Source organism: Salmo salar, chromosome 02 (assembly GCF_965601325.2).
Source record: "Salmo salar chromosome 02, fSalSal1, whole genome shotgun sequence".
NCBI lineage: Eukaryota > Metazoa > Chordata > Actinopteri > Salmoniformes > Salmonidae > Salmo > Salmo salar.
Window position 1 is genome coordinate 37810016 of NC_138292.1, and position 20899 is coordinate 37830914.

A 20899-nucleotide genomic window follows, 5' to 3' on the forward strand; every position below is an offset into this window, starting at 1 on the left:
GGTAATAGATTGACACACTTTGCACTATTTAGGCATTTGAAAGATGTTGTTTTTGTATTGTGAGCATTGTTGTGCTTTGAAACTTTGTCAGATATTGTAATTTTCCAAAATATGTTTGCTATTAGCTCTCATAACAACATAGAGTCTGGAAAATGATAGTTATAAATCCAGTGAACACTAATAAAATCCTAAATCCAAGCACTGTTTTTTATTTAAAATACTACTTTTACCCTGTTCATCAAGTGTTGGAAAAACTTGTCAATAATCAACTGACTGGATTTCTTGATGTCTATAGTATTCTCTCTGGTATGGAATCTGGTTTCCGCTCAGGTTATGGATGTGTCACTGCAACCTCCTCAATGATGTCATCATTGTCCTTGATTCTAAGCAATGTTGTACTGCTATTTTTGTTGGCTTGGCCAAAGCTTTTGATACGGAAGACCATTCCATTCTCATGGGCTGGCTAAAGAGTATTGGTGTCTCTGAGGGGTCTTTGGCCTGCTTTGATAACTACCTCTCTCAAAGAGTGCAGTGTATAAAGTCAGAAAATCTGCTGTCTCAGCCACTGCCTGTCACCAAGGGAGAACCCCATAGCTCAATCCTAAACCCCACACTCTTCTCAATTTACATCAACAACATAGCTCAGGCATTAGGAAGCTCTCTCATCCATTTATATGCAGATGATACAGTTTTATACTCAGCTGGCCCCTCGCTGGATTTTGTGTTAAATGCTCTACAACAAAGCTTTATTAATGTCCAACAAGCTTTCTCTACCCTTAACCTTGTTCTGAACACCTCCAAAACAAAGGTCATGTGGTTTGGTAGGAAGAATGCCCCTCTCCCCACAGGTGTGATTACTACCTCTGAGGGTTTAGAGCTTGAGGTGGTCACCTCATACAAGTACTTGGTAGTATGGCTAGACGGTACACTGTCCTTCTCTCAGCATATATCAAAGCTGCAGGCTAAAGTTAAATCTAGACTTGGCTTCATCTATCGTAATCCCTCCTCTTTCACCCCAGCTGCCAAACTAACCCTGATTCATGACCATCCTACCCATGCTAGATTATGGAGACATTTATAGATTGACAGGTAAGGGTGCTCTCGTGCGGAAAGTTGTTCTTTACCATTCGGCTATCAGATTTGCCACCAATGCTCCTTATATGACACATCACTGCACTCTCTACTCCTCTGTAAACTGGTCATCTCTGTATACCCGTCGCAAGACTCACTGGTTGATGCTTATTTATTAAACCCTCTTAGGTCTCACTCCCCCCATCTGAGAGATCTACTGCAGCCCTCATCCTCCACATATAACACCCGTTCTGCCGGTCACATTCTGTTAAAGGTCCCCAAAGCACACACATCCCTGGGTCGCTCGTCTTTTCAGTTCGTTGCAGCTAGCGACTGGAACGAGCAGCAACAAACACTCAAAATGGACAGTTTTATCTCAATCTCTTCAATCAAAGACTAAATCATGGACACTCTTACTGACAGTTGTGGCTGCTTTGCGTGATGTATTGTTGTCTCTACCTTCTTGCCCTTTGTGCTGTTGTCTGTGCCCAATAATGTTTGTACCATGTTTTGTGCTGCTACCATGTTGTGTTGCTACCATGTTGTTGTCATGTTGTGTTGCTACCATGCTGTGTTGTCATGTGTTGCTGCCTTGCTATGTTGTTGTCTTAGGTCTCTCTTTATGTAGTGGTGTGTTGTCTCTCTTGTCGTGATGTGTGTTTTGTCTTATATTTATATAATATAGGACAAAACACACAACACCAGTCTCAACGTCAACAGTGAAGAGGCGACTCCGGGATGATGGCCTTATAGGCAGAGATCCTCTGTCCAGTGTCTGTGTTCTTTTGCCCATCTTAATCTTTTATTTTTATTGGCCAGTCTGAGATATAGCTTTTTCTTTGCAACTCTGCCTAGAAGGCCAGCATCCTAGAGTCACTTCTTCACTGTTGACGTTGAGACTTGTGCTTTGCGGGTACTATTTGCAGGTACCACATGGAATAGCCTTCATTTCTCTGAACAAGAATAGACTGACAAGTTTCAGAAGAAAGTTCTTTGTTTCTAGCCATTTTGAGCCTGTAATTGAACCCACAAATGCTGATGCTCCAGATACTCAACTAGTCTAAAGAAGGACAGTTTTATTGCTTCTTTAATCAGGACAACAGTTTTCAGCTGTGCTAACATAATTGCAAAAGGGTTTTCTAATGATCAATTAGCCTTTTAAAATTATAAACTTGGACTAGCTAACACAACGTGCCATTGGAACGCAGGAGTGATGGTTGCTGATAATGGGCCTCTGTACGCCTATGTAGATATTCCATAAAAAATCAGCCGTTTCCAGCTACAACAGTCATTTACAACATTAACAATGTCTACACTGTATTTCTGATCAGTTTGATGTTATTTTAATGGACAAAAATCTGCTTTTCTTTCAAAAACAAGAAAATATCTTAATGACCCCAAACTTTTGAACGGTAGTGTATATATATATATATTTATTTTCATCACAGCTCCCGTCCCCGCAGGTGGCCTTTTGCGTTTTGGTAGGCCGTCATTGTAAAATAAGAATCTGTTCTTAACTGACTTGCCTAGTTAAATAAAGGTTCAATCAAATAAATAAATAAAATAAATAATACTCATACATCCCCTTGTTGTAACTATCACATACAACCATCCTTCCATGTGTTACTGATGAGCTATTTGAGCAATGTAAGATGAAATATCCTAGTCTTTTGTTTCGACGCTACAGTATCTCTTGAATGTGATGTTTTCAATTAGCTCATGATTCCTCATTTCCTCTTAATATTAAGGCCCACACTGTGTTTTAATTGAAGTAGCTATGTGGCTGTGTGCAGTGACGTGGGGACAATGTGCTAGCGCTGCACTACTCATTAGCCTGACTGTGGCATACACCTGGGGTTCATCCAAACCAGGGGTCAGAGGGTAGGGGAATTTGTACTATAATTATTGACAAGCAGATGTTATAAAGTCAGTTATGGTAATGCAATCATAATAAATGGCTTTTGTTGCTGGGTGGGGGGAGGGGGGGGGGGACTTGATGTGGGAAAGGGTGGGGAATGGGGAAGCAGTTAAAAAATTTTTAAACAAAGCTGTCCAAGTGACTACTGCATATAGGCGACAGTATGCGGTGAAAGATGTTACAAACACACACACACACAGCCACACACACACACACACACACACACACACACACACACACACACACACACACACACACACACACACACACACACACACACACACACACACACACACACAAACAAAGGTATTTTGTTAATGCACCATACATGCTTAGGAGCACACATTTGTTTATATTCAGTTAAATCAGAGGATTAAAGGTAAACAGAACACGGCCTACATTCATCCTCCATAGAATCCTGGTGGGGTGTTACGCTGCAGGTACCATTTCTCCTCGTGCATGGAGACTAACACGTCGTATTCATTATAATTGACAAGAGCATCTATGGCAACACCGTCACCTGTGTACAAAAATAACCCCACGTGAGGTGATCTGCACAAATCAGATATAAGGACTCAGAAGGGAGAAAGTGCCATGTGTAGTTGCTTTTACATATTGTCAGTAGCCATAAGACAACCCTATCTGTCTCTCGAAATGTGTCAGGAATTACCACCATTTGAGCCTCCTATTCCAAAAACATGCATTAACCCCCTCCTTAGGTGCAATAGTTCTTTTTAGTGTGAGCAAATATCGCAGCGAAGCAGCAACCTGGCAGCTGGCTGAGTATTGCCCTGCACAGGAAGAAAGCATCCATGTTATCATACACACACATGTGGCCTGGGTAAAGATTAAGCCGTATTCATCCCTGGCTGCCTCCTTCTCCTGCCTCAGTCCATCACAGATATGGCACCGATTCAGCCGGAGAAGCAGGAGAGGTGCCACGGATTTCACGGCGTTCCCAAATCAGGCCGTCTGGAGACACGGAGTTGTGCGGCACTGCTCGCAACTCGCTTTGGCTTTCCCAGGATCAAAAGCCCCCCTATTCCGGGGTTTGGCATTTTTTAAGATGGAAGCTTCGACAGAGCTCCCCCCTCCCCTACACAGTCCCCTGTTGTGTGCCTGGAATTGGAAATTGTCTGCTGATTCATGCTTTCTGTGGACTATTGTTTGGGAACATGTTAATATTTGCTGTGAGTTTTAGGGGAATGGATTTAGTTAAATGAAAGAAAGAGGGGAAGAAAGAGAGTGATCATTTAGCATGGAGAAGTGTTGGATCATTGCATGTCCCCACTGACATGTACATTATCACTGAATAGGACTGGGGATCACAGTGTGCATGTTGGCCTTGACTTGGGGAAGAGGTTTACACCCCTCAAGCTACTCAGAGGCCCTGTCAATGCTAAGCCTCTAATAATTCCTGCAGTTCACTTAAAAAAGAGATACACACAAAGGCGAGACAAAGTCATGAATGCTTGTATATGGTAATAGTAAGGCCATGCTGACAATGAAGCCCAGGCCTTCACAAAGACCCCTCAGCTACTGGGAGTGGATGCTAGGTCACATCAGGTCCCTCATAATAGCGAACCTGCACTAAGTACCCTCTAGTTTTTCCCTCAGAATCCCTGGTAATTATTGGAACTAAATGTCACAACTGATTGGCTGTAGTGATAAGGTACAAGCTACAAGGTGATGAGATAAGAGTCACTAGACCCTTCTGACGCTATCATAGTTCACTATCATGATCATCATGATGAATAGAAGAACAAACAGTTCGAGTGTGGGATACAAAGTTATACACGTCAGCTAACATTAGAAGAATACTGTTCATCTCCCTGAGTAGAGCAACAAATGTAGAACATTAGTGTCATTTAATCATACAATAGTGATGATTGCAAGTACGTGGCGTTAGACTCGTTGAAACTTGATTTAACTGCTATTAAATGATAAAAATACCTTTCTTCTCTGACATTTAAAACACATACTTACTTAGGGGATTTTTTTTATATAGAAGGATAATAATTAGATCAATCTTAACCACACGTACAAGACGGTGATAGTTAGCGTTCTTTACTTTCATCACAACGTGATTGAGGGTAAAATATGATTTACTAGGAGCAACCCAAAACATAGAATTCATACATTCTATTTAATTATGTTTTCCTAGATATCTCAACAAATCAAAGTTACGCCAAACCAGGAGTCGCTAATCACACTGGTGTACCCAGGCATAAACGATGCAGTAACCCGTCTGAACGTTCAAGGTGACGCGGTGCCATGTTGTGTTGTGTTTTCTAGGCACTCGCTTCACCAGTCACGGATTAGAAGGGCAGTTTTGCTGCGACGGTGACTCCAAAGTGTTTTCCCTGTGTCAGTAACATTTCATTTTTTCTAAAAACCACTGGTGCAGTATATTAGCCATAATTTATGTTTATCATCTCTTGTACCGTAGTTGACTTCAACAAACCGTTTAATACTTAAGCTGGTGCATATGGCTCCAGTAATATCTATTCTGCTTGGAGGAGCACTTTAAAGAGTTTAAATCATTTCTTTGGGCCAACACTAATGAATTATGTCACCATAACCGCAATCTAAAAGTGCCTGGGAACCAGTGGGGTAATTATCTAAAGACAGGAAAGGAGGCATTTGGGGGGCTAGGGAGAGGAGTGAGGACGCCTTTGAGGTGTACAGTTGAAGTCGGGAGTTTACATACACTTAGCTTGGAGTCATTAAAACTAGTTTTTCAACCACTCCAAAAAATTCTTGTTAAGAAACTATCGTTTTGGCAAGTTGGTTAGGACATCTGCTTTGTGCATGACACAAGTCATTTTTCCAACAATTGTTTACAGACAGATTATTTCACTTATAATTGTCACGCCCTGACCTTAGAGAGTCTGTTTTATTCTCCTTTGGTTAGGTCAGGGTGTGACTTGGGTGGGCAAATCTATGTTTATATTTCTTTGTTGGCCTAGTATGGTTCCCAGTCAGAGGCAGCTGTTTATTGTTGTCTCTGATTGGGGATCATACTTAGGCAGCCCTTTTTCACACCTGAGATTGTGGGATTGTCATAGGCGCAGCCGGTAAAGTGCTCATCTTCTTAATTTATTAAAGAACACTCAAAACAAAATAAACAAACGACGATAACAGTTCCATAAGGCTCCCAGGCTATACAGAAAATAACCACCCACAAAACACAAGTGAAACAAACCCAACTAAATATGGCCTCCAATTAGAGACAACGACAACCAGCTGCCTCTAATTGGAGGTCATTGCCAAAAACCAACATAGAAATAGAAAACTAGATATACACATAGAAATAGAAAATGTAGAACATAAACCAAAAACACCGAAACACACAAAACAAACATCCCCTGCCACGCCCTGACCAAACTACAATGACAAATAACCCCTTTTACTGGTCAGGACGTGACAGGGATCTTGTTTTTGCATTGTGCTGTCTAGCCCTGCAGAACAATACGTTTGGTTTTGTATTTTGTTGTTTTTGTTGGTGTTCATTTAATAAAGTAAGATGTACGCTTACCACGCTGCACCTTGGTCTCCTCATTCAAACGACGAGCGTAAAAATAATTCACTGTATCACAATTTCAGTTGGTCAGAGAAGTTTACATACATTAAGTTGACTGTGTCTTTAAACAGCTTGGAAAATTCCAGAAAATTATGTCATGGATTTAGAAGCTTCTGATAGGCTAATTGACATCATTTGAGTCAATTGGAGGTGTACCTGTGGATGACCTACCTTCAAACTCAGTGCCTCTTTGCTTGACATCATGGGAAAATCAAAAGAAATCAGCCAAGACCTCAGAATAAAATTGTAGACGTCCACAAGTCTGGGTCATCCTTGGCAGCAATTTCCAAACGCCTGGAGGTACCACGTTCATCTGTACAAACAATAGTACGCAAGTATAAACACCATGGGACCACGCAGCCGTCATACCGCTCAGGAAGGAAACGCGTTCTGTCTCCTAGAGATTAACGTACTTTGGTGCGAAAAGTGCAAATCAATCCCAGAACAACAGCAAAGGACCTTGTGAAGATGCTGGAGGAAACAGGTACCATATCTATATCCACAGTAAAACAAGTCCTATATCGACATAACCTGAACGGCCGCTCAGTAAGGAAGAAGCCTCTGCTCCAAAACTGGCATAAAAAAAGCCTGACTATGGTTTGCAATTGCACATGGGGACAAAGATCGTACTTTTTGGAGAAATGTCCTCTCGTCTGATGAAACAAAAATAGAACTGTTTGGCCATAATGACCATCATTATGTTTGGAGGAAAAAGGGGGATGCTTGCAAGGCGAAGAATACCATCCCAACCATGAAACATGGGGGTGGCAGCATCATGTTGTGGGGGTGCTTTGCTGCAGGAGGGACTGGTGCACTTCACAAAATAGATGGCATCATGAGGGAGGGAAATTATGGGGTTATATTGAAGCAACATCTCAAGACATCAGTCAGGAAGTTAAAGCTCAGTCGCAAATGGGTCTTCCAAATGGACAATGACCGCAAGCATACTTCCAAAGTTGTGGCAAATTGGCTTAAGGACAACAAAGTCAAGGTATTGGAGTGGCCATCACAAAGCCCTGATCTCAATCCTATAGAACATTTGTGGGCAGAACTGAAAAAGCATGTGCAAGCAAGGAGGCCTACAAACCTGCCTCAGTTACACCAGCTCTATCAGGAGGAATGGGCCAAAATTCACCCAACCTATTGTGGGAAGCTTGTGGAAGGCTACCCGAAAAGTATGACCCAAGTTAAACAATGTAAAGGCAATGCTACAAAGTACTAATTCAGTGCATATAACTTCTGACCCACTGGGAATGAGATGAAAGAAGTTAAAGCTGAAATAAATCATCCTCTCTACTATTATGACATTTCACATTCTTAAAATAAAGTGGTGATCCTAACTGACCAAAGACAGGGAATTTTTACTAGGATTAAATGTCCGGAATTGTAAAAAACTGAGTTTAACTGTATTTGGCTAAGGTGTATGTATACTTCCGACTTCAACTGTACCTAACAAGATTCCTTGGGAAGATTATGGTGTGTAAGGTGTACTTATTGAATACTATGTTTGTTGAAGGGCGAGGAGCTATAATTTTATGAGGTAATTCAAACAGTCAGACAAATGTTGTGTTCTGAAATCAAATATATATTTGATGTTTTCAGGGTCCTACCATTACCTCAATGCCCTCTTTCTCCATAAAGAAGTGTTTGTTTGTCAGAGTGTAACTCTTCTGTATATACTACTGTTATGGTAGGTAGGCATGAATAGTATTCACAGAACACTTCCTATTCATATCCCTCCTCCCATCTATAACGTACACGTACACAGTCAATTACACATCTACTGTAAGCATGGTTTATTAGATTTTTCATTTGGCAAACACGATGACAGTTGGAATATAACCCCTCACCCTGAACAATTTCAATATAATGGAAGTTACCATCTCTGTGGGTATATGAAAGGGAAATGCTCTAGGTTGTTGAGTAAGTATTCAGAGTAAGATGTATTACTCTGTCCTGGTTAAAAGTATGCTAGCTCGTCCTCCACTGGCTGGCTGGAAATAGTCACTCGTCTGTCAGGAGAGTGGAGATTAGCACCAGATAAACATCACAGCACAGTTCTACTGCGTCCTTACTGTTTGTATTCATATGTATGCTTCAATTATATTTCTCATTTGTTCTTTGTGATCTACTTTCTGGTCATAATGACTGACTTCTTTGTTTTATGTGTTTTAGGACTAAAACCATCTTTTAATGATCCTGTTACAGTAAAGCCTATATTTACAGCTTTATACATGTTCACAAATCAGTCAATTTAACCTAGCTGAAATATTCTCTGAAATGGCAACATGCTATACATTTTCACCCAAACCAGCAGGTACATTATAGACCCAATATGAAAAATGCGAAATGTGCAAGGTGGCCTTGGCCGTCTTACAGAAGGTGTAGAGGTGGAATGCATTTAATTAAAGCTTCAAATATTCATTTGGCAAATATATCAAGGTTCCAAACACAGGCCCAGAAATGGCAAGCAGGGCTGGCAGGCTCTCACAATGGAGGATGTCAAATGACAGTAATCCATGAAAAAGAGCACACATTTATAGAATGTATTTTGAACTCTCCATTCCCCATCTCTGATGTCTTTTGGTTTTATTTTTGGTAAGAGGTTCAATAGCCTTGTACATCCTCAAAAAAATCATTAAAATGCCTTACTATGATTTTTAAACGTCACATTAATTTCGGGTTCATTGCGCTGCTTTTTGGATAAAAATGCAATGATGAAAAAATATATATATATTTCTAATTTTGTGCAGTTATTATAATGTAATAAACATATTTGCACTTTAAAGTGTTATATTAATTTATGAAATATATTTATTGTAATTAATATATATATACTATTCTTGCATTATACAATATGTTACTTTTGGAATAGACATGTGCCCAATACTTTACTTATATATAAGAAAAGTGATTAGATGTTAAGTGGAAAATCATCTATACACAACTATATGTATTTTCCGTTAGATGTTGAGGCCTTACATGACCGTTCAAAAGGCAAACATGCTAGGACCCTTTTTTGGAAGCTAGTACATCCTGCACAAGAGCATCACAGTGATGTGTGCCTGACTAGTACTGTAGCCTACATCACTGAGCTCAGAGACAGAGACAGGTGAAGAAGGTGCACCGGTACACTTCCACTTCCTGTGACAACGAGGTGCTAAGTTGGCCTACTTTCTCTCTGTGTCACGTCTGCCAGTGCACTGTTGATGTAATCAGCAGATGGGGGGCAGAGCGCTTGTCTTGTCCCGAAACTGGGGGGGTGTAGACGCTCTCAGAAGACCACACCACACAATGAATGAGAGCCCTGCTCGTGCCAACGCCTCCGACATGAGATTACATCAGACCTCCGCCACTCTCTCACCCACCTCACCCACTCACTCGCCCAACCGCTACCGTGTAGCTATGCAGCCAGAGCTCAGAGCTGACAACACACACTAAACAGAGAGAAAATAGGCAGGTATCAGTGCATTGGAGAAGCATGGGTGGTAATATCAAATGGAAGTAAAAACTAGGCAGAAGCAAACCACCACTATCCTACATTACATGCACAAAAGCCACAGACGTCAATCTTCGGATCTTTATATGTCCCTATGAAGCCTTGTGCATTTATAACAAATATTGACGTTCTGACAGTCAAATAAGTGCTTTTTAAAAAAAGGCCACAAATCTCACTATCACACAGTGTGACTGACTTGAACCCGGGTCACCTGCATGACACAAGGCTGACGTAGCCCGCCGTGCTAAAGCCTAGACATTCACGTGGAGAGTCAACCTCAGGTAAGGTCACGAGGTGTTACCTCCGATACACATGACAGCTGTGCTGTAGTTAAATAACCCTCACGGAGAAAAGAAAATGAGGGTTTGTGTAAGGCGGCACACATTATGAACACATGCAGATTCATTCGGCATTACATTTCTCTAATCTGGCTGTCCATCATCAGTATCACCCTGGCAACCTACAGTAAGTGATCCATTATCTTCATGACACATCAGTCTGTCTTTAGGTCACAGAGACCCTTGTTTATGGAGCTGCAGCCTCCATTCTTCAGCTCCAATGATGGGGATGGGTCGTGTATGTGGAGGTATGGGAGAGACTGGGGAGGGAAGGGAAGGGGAGATTGTAGTGTGTGTGTCTGGGGGAGTGGGGGTTCTTATCATCCTGGTTGGGGAAAAGAGGGAGGGAGAGAAGGATGGAGATGGAGGAGGAGGGGAAATAGGGTGAGGGGGGGCTGATAATGCCTGATCTGTGCCACGGGGCATTTATTGCTGGGAGAGAAGCCGGGGTGGAGGGGGGGACTGGTGGGAGGGGGCATTGTCTGCTGTGTCCGTGTGTTATAGGATTGAGCTCAAGTTTCTTTTGTGTTGGCATTTTGTTGAGGGATTATGTTCTTTGAGAGAGTTGTGCAAGCAGGCAGGCACACAGCGTGGAGGCGGAGAGAGAGCTGGGAGAGGGGGGGGACGTCTTTGTTCAGTGCAATGATCATGAACAAGACAGATAGCAGAGTGTGTGTGTGTGTGTGTGTGTGTGTGTGTGTGTGTGTGTGTGTGTGTGTGTGTGTGTGTGTGTGTGTGTGTGTGTGGTGTGTGTGTGTGTGTGTGTGTGTGTGTGTGTGTGTGTGTGTGATATAGAGAGAGAGTGTGATAGAGAGAGAGAGAGAGAGAGAGAGAGAGAGAGAGAGAGAGAGAGAGAGAGAGAGAGAGAGAGAGAGAGAGAGCAAAGCAAGATGTCAGGACATGTAACCAGCCATGTAACAATTTTAAATCAATTTGGCTCCTGAGAGGGAGTTGCTCTCCGCAAAGGAATTTCCCAAGAAGCAGTAAAGGACTTTTATTCTATCTAAATAGATATCAATTACATAATCGCTTTTTTCTCCCCTCAGTGCAGACTGCCACGGGGAAGTTAGTCACCCTGTGCAGAGTAATTGAGCTCATACATTATGTTGCAGCCCTACTATTGGTTGTGACATTTTCTTTCACATTGATCAAATATAGTATAATATTCATGGCCCCTTTATTTTCTCTAGCATGATCTCCCCTGATTGGCAATCAACAGTTTAATGTTACTCAATGCCCACCTTAGCCCTCGAAAACAGAAAACTGTTTATATCCAACTGTTATGCTAGTTCGTCCATCTCTGAAAGTGATGTTACTTTTCTCATTGATCAGATAAAATATGATAGTGATGTGCACAGGAGATGTTTTAGAAGCTTCAATATAAGAGGCCCGATCTATCTCCTCAACATTCAGTTGACTGCTTTCTTGACAAGTATCTTTGGTAAATTCATCCTAAAACTTACAGCACCTAGAATGTCCATTCATAATAAAGAAATGCATATTGGTGGAGTTACCTTTTTTGTTAATCCCTCTTGGTTTCCCTTCATATTTCCTAACTTGTTAAAGCACCACATGGTACATTTGCATAGGATAACCAACATATAGCAAATCATTTGCATGCCTGAAAGTATACTTGAGTAACCGTAATTACACGTGACACCAATTACTCTGTTACTTTGTATTAAATTATAATGGAAAATTCCACTAGAGAATTGGAGCCTAATTGCATCTTAATTTGCATAATTTTGCATATTAATCACATCTCAGATGAATAATAAATTTCAGCGGATTTTTTAATTTATGCATAGATACAAAAACGAGTTGAAAAAATAATTTGTGATGGAAAAAAATCAGGAACTATTACTTAGAGCATTTGCACTCATTTCTCTCATTACCCTGCACCAAAGTTAAGGAGACATCTTTGCTCAGAATCTTGATCAACAAGCTCTATATTATTTTAAGATATAGTTTGGGAAGGAAAAATCAAATAAATATATTATTTATTTTCCTGAATTGATGTTGTGCTTTCACTTTGAGCTTGTTCCTGTGATGACTGTCACTCCAATTTCAATTTTTAAATGTGGATTTTTCTTTTCTCCTTGATCAACACACCTTGGCCGAGGATTGTGCAAGTGGCCACTTGCCAATAGACAGATAATACATGCCAAACCTGTAGTGTACGTGGCATAAAAGTTATTGCAAGAAAGTTGTGTTAGATAGCAAAAGCTAGCTGTTCGGTTGTATAAGCGAAACCGACGTCAGTGTGCTGCTAACAGTATAGCTTCCTGTCCCTGTCCCTGTCCCTGTCTCTGTCCCTGTCCCATACCAGGCTCAAACTAGTGATCCTCTGCTCACAAAAACACATGAACACCCTCCTTGACAACGTACTAACAAAGGCCACAGGTCTTGAGGAGAGGACGCACATTTAAGGGGAGAGGACGCACATTGAACACGCACCCAGAAGCCCTCATGCTTTGTTCAATCATTACAGTTAAGCCTAGGCCAGGTTTTCAAACCTCTCCTCGGGGACCCCAGCCATTCAATATATTTGAACTATTCCACAGCTACAGTAGCACACCTGATTCCACTCGTCAACTAATCATTAAGCCCTTGAATAGGTGAATTCAATGAGCTAGTTCAGGGCCACAACAAAAATGTGAAACGTCTGCGGGTCCAAGTATGCTAGGACAATTAGTAGAAGAAGCAAGTTTTTCGATTGTTTATCCAAATCTTTAATAAAGACAGACAGCAGTTATGCATTTCAACAACAGTGATTTGTAATTCACTATCAACCTATGGCATTCATGGGTTCATTTGTGGACAACAGTGCCTTTCAGTGGCATGACATGGGAAAGACTTGACTAACTAACAGAGTGCTGATGAAGCAGATAAGGCCTCAGCTTCTTATAACCACAATTGGATGATAATGACTGTCTTAAAGAGCAGCTCTGCCACTTGTCAACCTGTTTTCATTATCTCCAGCACAATATTAGTGTCTATGAAAATAGCGCATTTCATTGTTTCAGGAGAAAAAATATTAAGTTAAAAAGTTCTACCCGATGACATCATCAAAAGTGAAAACATTTTAAAAACAGTGATTTTCAAACACTATGAGATTCACAGTGATGTGGGGAGCAAGAAATTACAAAACCTCGTTGCAGGTTTTGAAAATCACAGTTTTTCTGACTTTGAATCCTACCCTGTGATGTCACAGATTGTTTGGGGGGGTGGGATCTTTCTTCTTATCTTTTTAATTACAGATCATAGAAACATGCTCTTTTCACATATGTAGACTGGTATGGTGCTCGAGATAATGAATATGAGGTTGAAAAGTGGTGGAATTGCCCTTTAAATTTGTTCCATGGATTTGCATCTAAAATGTGGATATTGCATTGATCTTTCTTTCTTTATCTCTTTCTTTATTTAATCCCCATGCGGAAAAAACACATGCATTTTACATAAACATATGAAGTGTTTCAAAAACATGTTTTCATGCAATCACATGTGATTTTGTGAAGTTAATGATAACACGTGACAACATGTAAAGCAACATGTGATAACATGAAACTGCACACTTACTAAAAAAAGGTGCTATCTAGAACCTAAAAGGGTTCTTCCGCTGTCCCCATCGGAGAATCCTTTGTAGAACCCTTTTGGTTCCAAGTAGAAACGTGTTGGGTTCCTTGTAGACCAAAAAGTACCTGGAACCAAAAAGGGTTTTACCTGGAACCAAAAATGGTTCTCCTATGGGGACAGTTGAAGAACCCTTTTGGAACCCTTTTTTCTAAGAGTGCACATGAGAAGTGTTCAAAAAACACTTTTTCACATGATTTCACATGTGAAATTTCATGTGAAATAATGTGATTTTCCACATGTGAAATCATGTGGTTTTTCTGTAAGGGTTTATTCAAACTACCCATCTAGCCCTACAGGGAGTTGGAGGAATGTATAAAAACAAATTACCTTTATTTAACTAGGAAAGTCAGTTAAGAACAAATTCTTATTTTCAATTACGGCCTAGGAACATTGGGTTAACTGCCTTGTTCAGCTCGGGGATTCAAACTTGCAACCTTTCGGTTACTAGTCCAACGCTCTAACGACTAGGCTACCCCTGCTTCCACAATCACCCGACCTCAACCCAATTGAGATGGTTAAGGATGAGTTGGACTGCAGAGTGAATGAAAAGCAGCCAACAAGTGCTCAGCATACGTGGGAACTCTTTCAGACTGTTGGAAAAGCAATCCTCATTAAGCTTGTTGAAAGAATGTCAAGAGTGTGCAATGCTGTCATCAAGGCAAAGGGTCTCTACTTTGAAGAATCTTAAATATTAAATATATTTTGATTTGTTTAACACTTTTTTCTTACTACATGATTCCATATGTGTTATTTCATAGTTTTGATGTCTTCAATATTATTCTACAGTAGGTGTGTTCAAACTTTTGAATGGTACTGTATATATATATATATATATATATACATTTTTATATAAAAAAACAAGCATAACTTCTCAGAAAACTCTTGACCAAAACCCAAATACTTCTTTAGAAAAGCATGGTCAGAAAATGGTTGCTCTCACACAAATACACTGTAGACTAGTAGTGCCTACAGCAACGACGCAGTAGCCTAATGACTCCACACAGTACCTTCGGCACAAAAGCTCTCATCTGTACACTAAGAGACTAAGAGAGATTAAGACTAACTGGGCCTGATGGGACAGCTCAGAGTTTCTGCTCTTTTCTGTCCATATAGTTCTCTTGGATGGGAGGAAGACGCGAGGCAGGCAAGGATCAAGGAGGGAGGGCGTGGTTAGATCAAGGCTTTTCTTTGCTTCAAAGTAGATTTTAATTGTGATTCTAAAGGTGCTCTTGGGTCAGGTAGTTTCCCTCTATGCATTCAACAAATGTTATTTCCCAACATGATTTTATTTAAAACAAACTTTATTAGGTTAAAAGATAAAATAGATAACTAAGAAATTAGATAATAAATTATATTAAAGTCAATAATATTAGATTAATGGGGAGGAGTGGGGGGACAGGTATACAAGGAGGGTTTTTATACCAGTTTACATGTTCACCACTCATTATAGTCCCAGGGGAAACACTGACCAAAACTATAGTTCCTACCTTGTCTTTTAAATGTTTTAAATGTATTTTATTTGCTGGCCTGTTAATGGGGATGTTTTATTGACAAAGTTGTGGACAAAAGTGGCAAAAGAGATTATAGCTTTACTAACTACAATTAAATTGCAAACGGTTGCCTGCACATGAAGGAGGCATCATTCTCATATAGAAATAGTTTGGCAATTGTGTGGAATCAGAGCAGCAATAGATTTTATTATTTTGCTCCATTCAACCCACAGATGTAAAAGCATTTTAAACTGACATGGATAATTACTATAATACTCTCAGAAAGGTTTCCATATCTGAACGCAATTTCAATAATCAAGTGCTGCGTTAGCAATTATTTATCAATAAAATGACTTGCAGAACTTAAAGGGGTGTGGACACACGCAGGCGTCACTCCGCTTGTTTTCATGCGTGGGAATATTATCTCAAACTAGAATATATTATCCGATTAATTCGCCTGAATACTAAAAGGAAATTGAAATATCAAGCAAACACAAATGTTCGTGACCTGTAATCACCAAGAACAGCGGGAATTTAATTATGTTTTGGTCTACTGATCAAATTTCAGCTTTTGAGACAATGATTTTGTGCACCTGTGCACAAACATCCGACTGAAAACAAAGCTATTTGAACACAGTTGTATGTTTACTCAACCATTGCAGTGTTTTTTTCTCTCTTTCTCTCGCTCTCTCTCTCACACACAATGTAGGCCTAAGCATTTGTGGGCCCCACAATTGTGAGTGCTCAGCCCCCTCCTGTACTCCCTGTTACCCATGACTGCGTGGCCACGCACGCCTCCAACTCAATCATCAAGTTTGCAGACGACACAACAATGGTAGGCCTGATTACCAACAAAGACGAGACAGCCTACAGGGAGGAGGTGAGGGCCCGGCGGAGTGGTGCCAGGAAAATAACCTCTCCCTCAACGTCAACAAAACGAAGGAGCTGATTGTGGACTTCAGGAGACAGCAGAGGGAACACGCCCCCATCCACATCGATGGGGCCACAGTGGAGAAGGTGAAAAGCTTCAAGTTTAAAATGGTCCACCCACACCGACAGTGTGGTGAAGAAGACGCAACAGCACCTTTTCAACCTCAGGAGGCTGAAGAAATTTGGCTTGGCCCCTAAGACCCTCACAAACTTTTACAGATGCACCATTGAGAGCATCCTGTTAGGCTATGTCACAGCCTGGCATGGCAACCGCACCGGTCAGCCCAACGCATCACCGGGAGCGCACTGCCTGCCCTTCAGGACATCTGGTGCACCAGGTGTCAAAGGAAGGTCAAGAAGCTCAACAAGGACCTCAGCCACCTGAGCCACGGCTTGTTCACCCTGCTACCATCCAGAAGGCGAGGTCAGTACAGGTGCATCAAAGCTGGGACCGAGACACTGAAAAACAGCTTCTATCTCATGGCCAGCAGACTGTTAAATAGCCATCACTAGCCGGCCTCCACCCAGTACCCTGTCCTGAACTTAGTCACTGTCACTAGCCGGCTACCACCCGGTTACTCATCCCTGAACCTTAGAGACTGCTGCCCTATGTACATAGACATGAAACACTGGTCACTAATAATGTTTACATACTGTTTTACCCATTTCATATATTTATACTGTATTCTAGTCAAGTCCAACCTATTCAACTATTGCTGTATATACACGATTGTATCCACATTTCCTGAATGCTCGATATCTAATAGTTCACCTAATTTCAGTTTATGTAACAAAACAAGCAAGTATAGTGTAGAGAATCATTGTACTATCTAAACCACTATGAAATGTATTTTCCATAACCAAAAATAGTGTATTTTAAGCTGTTTGAAGCTGGTTTACAAAACTGAAAGTAAAAGATGCAAAAACGAAACTTAACCATGGCAATAATAGAAATAGCACATAGAACAGATTTACAGCTTCTTAGACATGCTTTCAATGAGGATGACAGATCTATAACACACATTTCTATGTGCATTTGGTCATCACCCCAAAAGTTACATATCGCAGCTTTAAAGGCATGGTTCTGGAATGCAACGTTTTAGGAATAAGACCTTACAGAACTTCTGCAATTCAAGGTTCCATTGGGAATCTTATTTTACGCTCAGAAACGTGCATATTTCCCGCCGACAATTTTTGGTGTCAAACTATCCATGTACAAGACTGAATTGTAGACATTTAGTTCCCTCTACTGGATATTGTAGGTACAGTAAATGTTGTGTATTTTCCATAAGGATTATGGGTACAGCATCGGACAGTTACATAAGGTTTCCGGAAGAACCACACAGGAGAATGCATCTTGCTTTCTATCAAAATCCAGAATGAAAATTATACTATATCGTTTTGCTTTCGCAAGTGCGTTGGCATGATGCAGCGGTTTACATGTATCGCCACGTGCCGTGAGCTCCGCGGGTTGGTAAAGCGCTCATACGTGTCATCGCTGGCCTCCTCCTTGAATAGGACCTATTCCACAATGCCACAACAGCCCCTATGCCGTTCATTGACGTCTATCTATACGTGCACCGCGGGTCCGCTTGGAGAACCGACCGCACGATGTAGCTTGCATAACTTGCGGCGACAAAGTGAGGTTTTCTCCCATCAGAAATACAGACACTACTGCACAGAGAGCGAGAATGAACGGAAGCGCACTGGCGGCCATGATCATCATGGCATCACAGTTGTCGGCATCCCTGATCCACTCACGTGGATTTGGAATAAAGTCCACATCTACCTGATAGAACTCTATTTTCAATTGGGCATTAACAGTGTGGAATTTGACAATGGAGTCAAGCAGGTATGGTTTCTCAGGTGTTATATATAGGCTGCTCTTTGGTATATCATTATATCCCTTATTTGATAAGGGTTATGTCAGCTTTATGATAGGGTCATAACTCACTGTATTCATCATATATGTTTGGGATATTAGAAACTACACATTGGCAAATGTGAACTAGACACTTGACTGACCTGGTCTTTGCAATAGGCACTGGTTCATGTCTCCACCATGATGTCCAATGGCAACTTTGAGGCGCTGAGAGGGTTGGTATCAACTGAGGTAGCCTACTCTTACCATCTCCAAAGTCCTATTTATATTCATTTAAATTATAGTCTATTGTAAAGACAAAGTGTTGTGTCCTGTTTTAGATTCCTTGATCAGTTTTCTGACGAATCAATGGCCCCTGTTATAGCCATGTCCCATAAGCTGTGTCTTATCTGGTTCCATTTCAGATGGTGGTCTATGCGCAACAGAGGTGTAGGGCTCTCTCAGAAACCCAAAGAAGACATCTAGCTATCTCATTGGACGATATTATATTTATTCTGCCAGAGGAAGTTTCCATAGTTTTTGATTCAAATGGTATTGCTGTGTGTGTGTGTGTGTGTGTGTGTGTGTGTGTGTGTGTGTGTGTGTGTGTGTGTGTGTGTGTGTGTGCGTGCGTGCGTGCGTGCGTGCGTGCGTGCGTACGTGCGTGCGTACGTGCGTGAGTTAGTGGGATGCATAACTTTGTCCTACTTCACTGTTTCTTTTGTTAACTCTCTGTTTTACTGCTTCCTCTGTTATTCTCAGGTAGGAAGTTTTGCTTCATTGTGATGAGGTTTTGGCATATGTCCACTGCTGATGTTCCTGAGGACCCAGAGAGTACCAAGATCTTCAAAATGGCCGTCACTGAAGAAGACAGCCCACAGAAGAAGATAGTGACAGCTGTCTATGAGTAAGCATGGCATCCAAGACTAATCAATATTAATTTCACGCATCCAAATGTTTGGATTATAATTATTATGTCTCCCTAAATTTGACTTAAATATGTTGAAATATGAAATAAAAACTTTTTAGTGCTGTGTCTCTACCAATTCTTCATCTCTTACTGGATCTTGATGGATAAACCAAGAGATTTGATATGCGAGAGTTTGTCAATCTTTACTTTACTTTCTCCATGTATGTGAACCCACAATAAGTAATGGAAACATTTAACCAGAGACTTCATTTTCTGCATCTCATAGAGAAAGGTTGGGGGAAGTATGGATGCATACAAACCTCTACGTGAGGTGGTTAGCTACATTGTGTATAAAGAAAGCACATTGTAGTTGCTCTTGATTCTTTTATGTTTTGTATTACGTCTCATAGTATTGTAGTGTGTTGTGACAGCCATGTTGACAGTGTAATTAATGTGTTATAACACTTCCTAAGTGCTGTAAAAGTACACCTATGGAAAACCAATTGAAGAGAAAGCTTCAGTGCTGTAACTTCTGATTTGGTCTGAATCACTTACGCGATTTGCTCCAAGCACAATGACAGGAATTAAATCCATTTCCGATCCACGGAGCAGGATCAAGCTTCTTCTCCCATTCCTGATCAGAAATCCCGTTAGGAATTGGACCACACGGTTTGGTTGTCATACCTAATACCCACCTATCTAGTTGGCCCGAATCTCACTCTCATTGTTTCAGGTCTTAAACTCTTTTCTAAAAGCCTGTCATACATCATATGTTTTCCCTTTCATTGCTGAGATCCAGTTTGGCAGGATAAGAGAGCTCTGTTAAGATGCTTCACCTTATTTTCAAGGTGATGGTGGGAAGATTAGTTTGGTTGTTTGTCAGCATTGGTTTAAATGGTCTTCCCTCAGCTGTTTGGAAACAACTTTTCTCATCTTCAAAAGTATACTCCATAACAAATATTTGTCGTCACACTCTCTTTCTCTCTCTCCGTCTCGTTCACTCTACTTCTCTTGTCGCTTTGCAGAGGTGATAAAACACCATAGACAAATCTAAAGCAATTCCTATTAGATCTCGTTTTAATGTGTTTCTCTCCCTTTCCCCCCATTCTCTCTCTCTCCCTTCCTCCATCTCTCCTCTCAGATTCCACCGGGAGCTGACCAGGGGAGCTGAACCTGATTGGACAGTCACTAACATCTGGCACTGGCACTGGAAACAGATTGGGTGATTGGACAAGACCCATGAACACCTCTGTCACCAGGATACAGCGTCAGACCAAGCATACACAGCACAGTTTACCTAATTCAGTTCTGACAACGTTCAACTCAACAAAACGTTATTAACCAACAGGACTTGAATCAGCAGGACCATTGTACTCAGCCAAGCGCGCCCAAACTCAACTGAACCATTACAAGTCAACAGAAGAGTCACCTTGAGTCCTAGCTGCTTTGTAGGGTGGACTGGATGGAACCAGAGCCCTACACACTGAAATACAGACTTATTATTTCTCTGTAAGTTATCCAATCTCAGATTTCTTGGGAACAATAGACTTTATCTGAATCTCAGCATGAACAATTCGTGCCTACTATATCCCTGCTGTTACAGTTTGTCCCAGAACAAAATAAACTGCTTCATGGTGATACGGTATGAGCTTTTATCTCTTTG

General features: G+C 41.0%; 1 protein-coding gene across 1 annotated transcript; it reads left to right on the plus strand.

Annotated features, from left to right (window-relative positions):
* The first annotated feature begins 17748 nt into the window (after positions 1-17748).
* Positions 17749-20874, plus strand: si:dkey-82o10.4 (m-AAA protease-interacting protein 1, mitochondrial). Its single transcript, XM_014164777.3, has 5 exons — positions 17749-18317; positions 18507-18578; positions 18752-18878; positions 19089-19233; positions 20378-20874. The coding sequence occupies exons 1-5, from the start codon at positions 17889-17891 to the stop codon at positions 20460-20462; spliced, it is 858 nt and encodes a 285-aa protein (XP_014020252.3). The 5' UTR covers positions 17749-17888; the 3' UTR covers positions 20463-20874.
* The last annotated feature ends 25 nt before the right edge of the window (positions 20875-20899 follow it).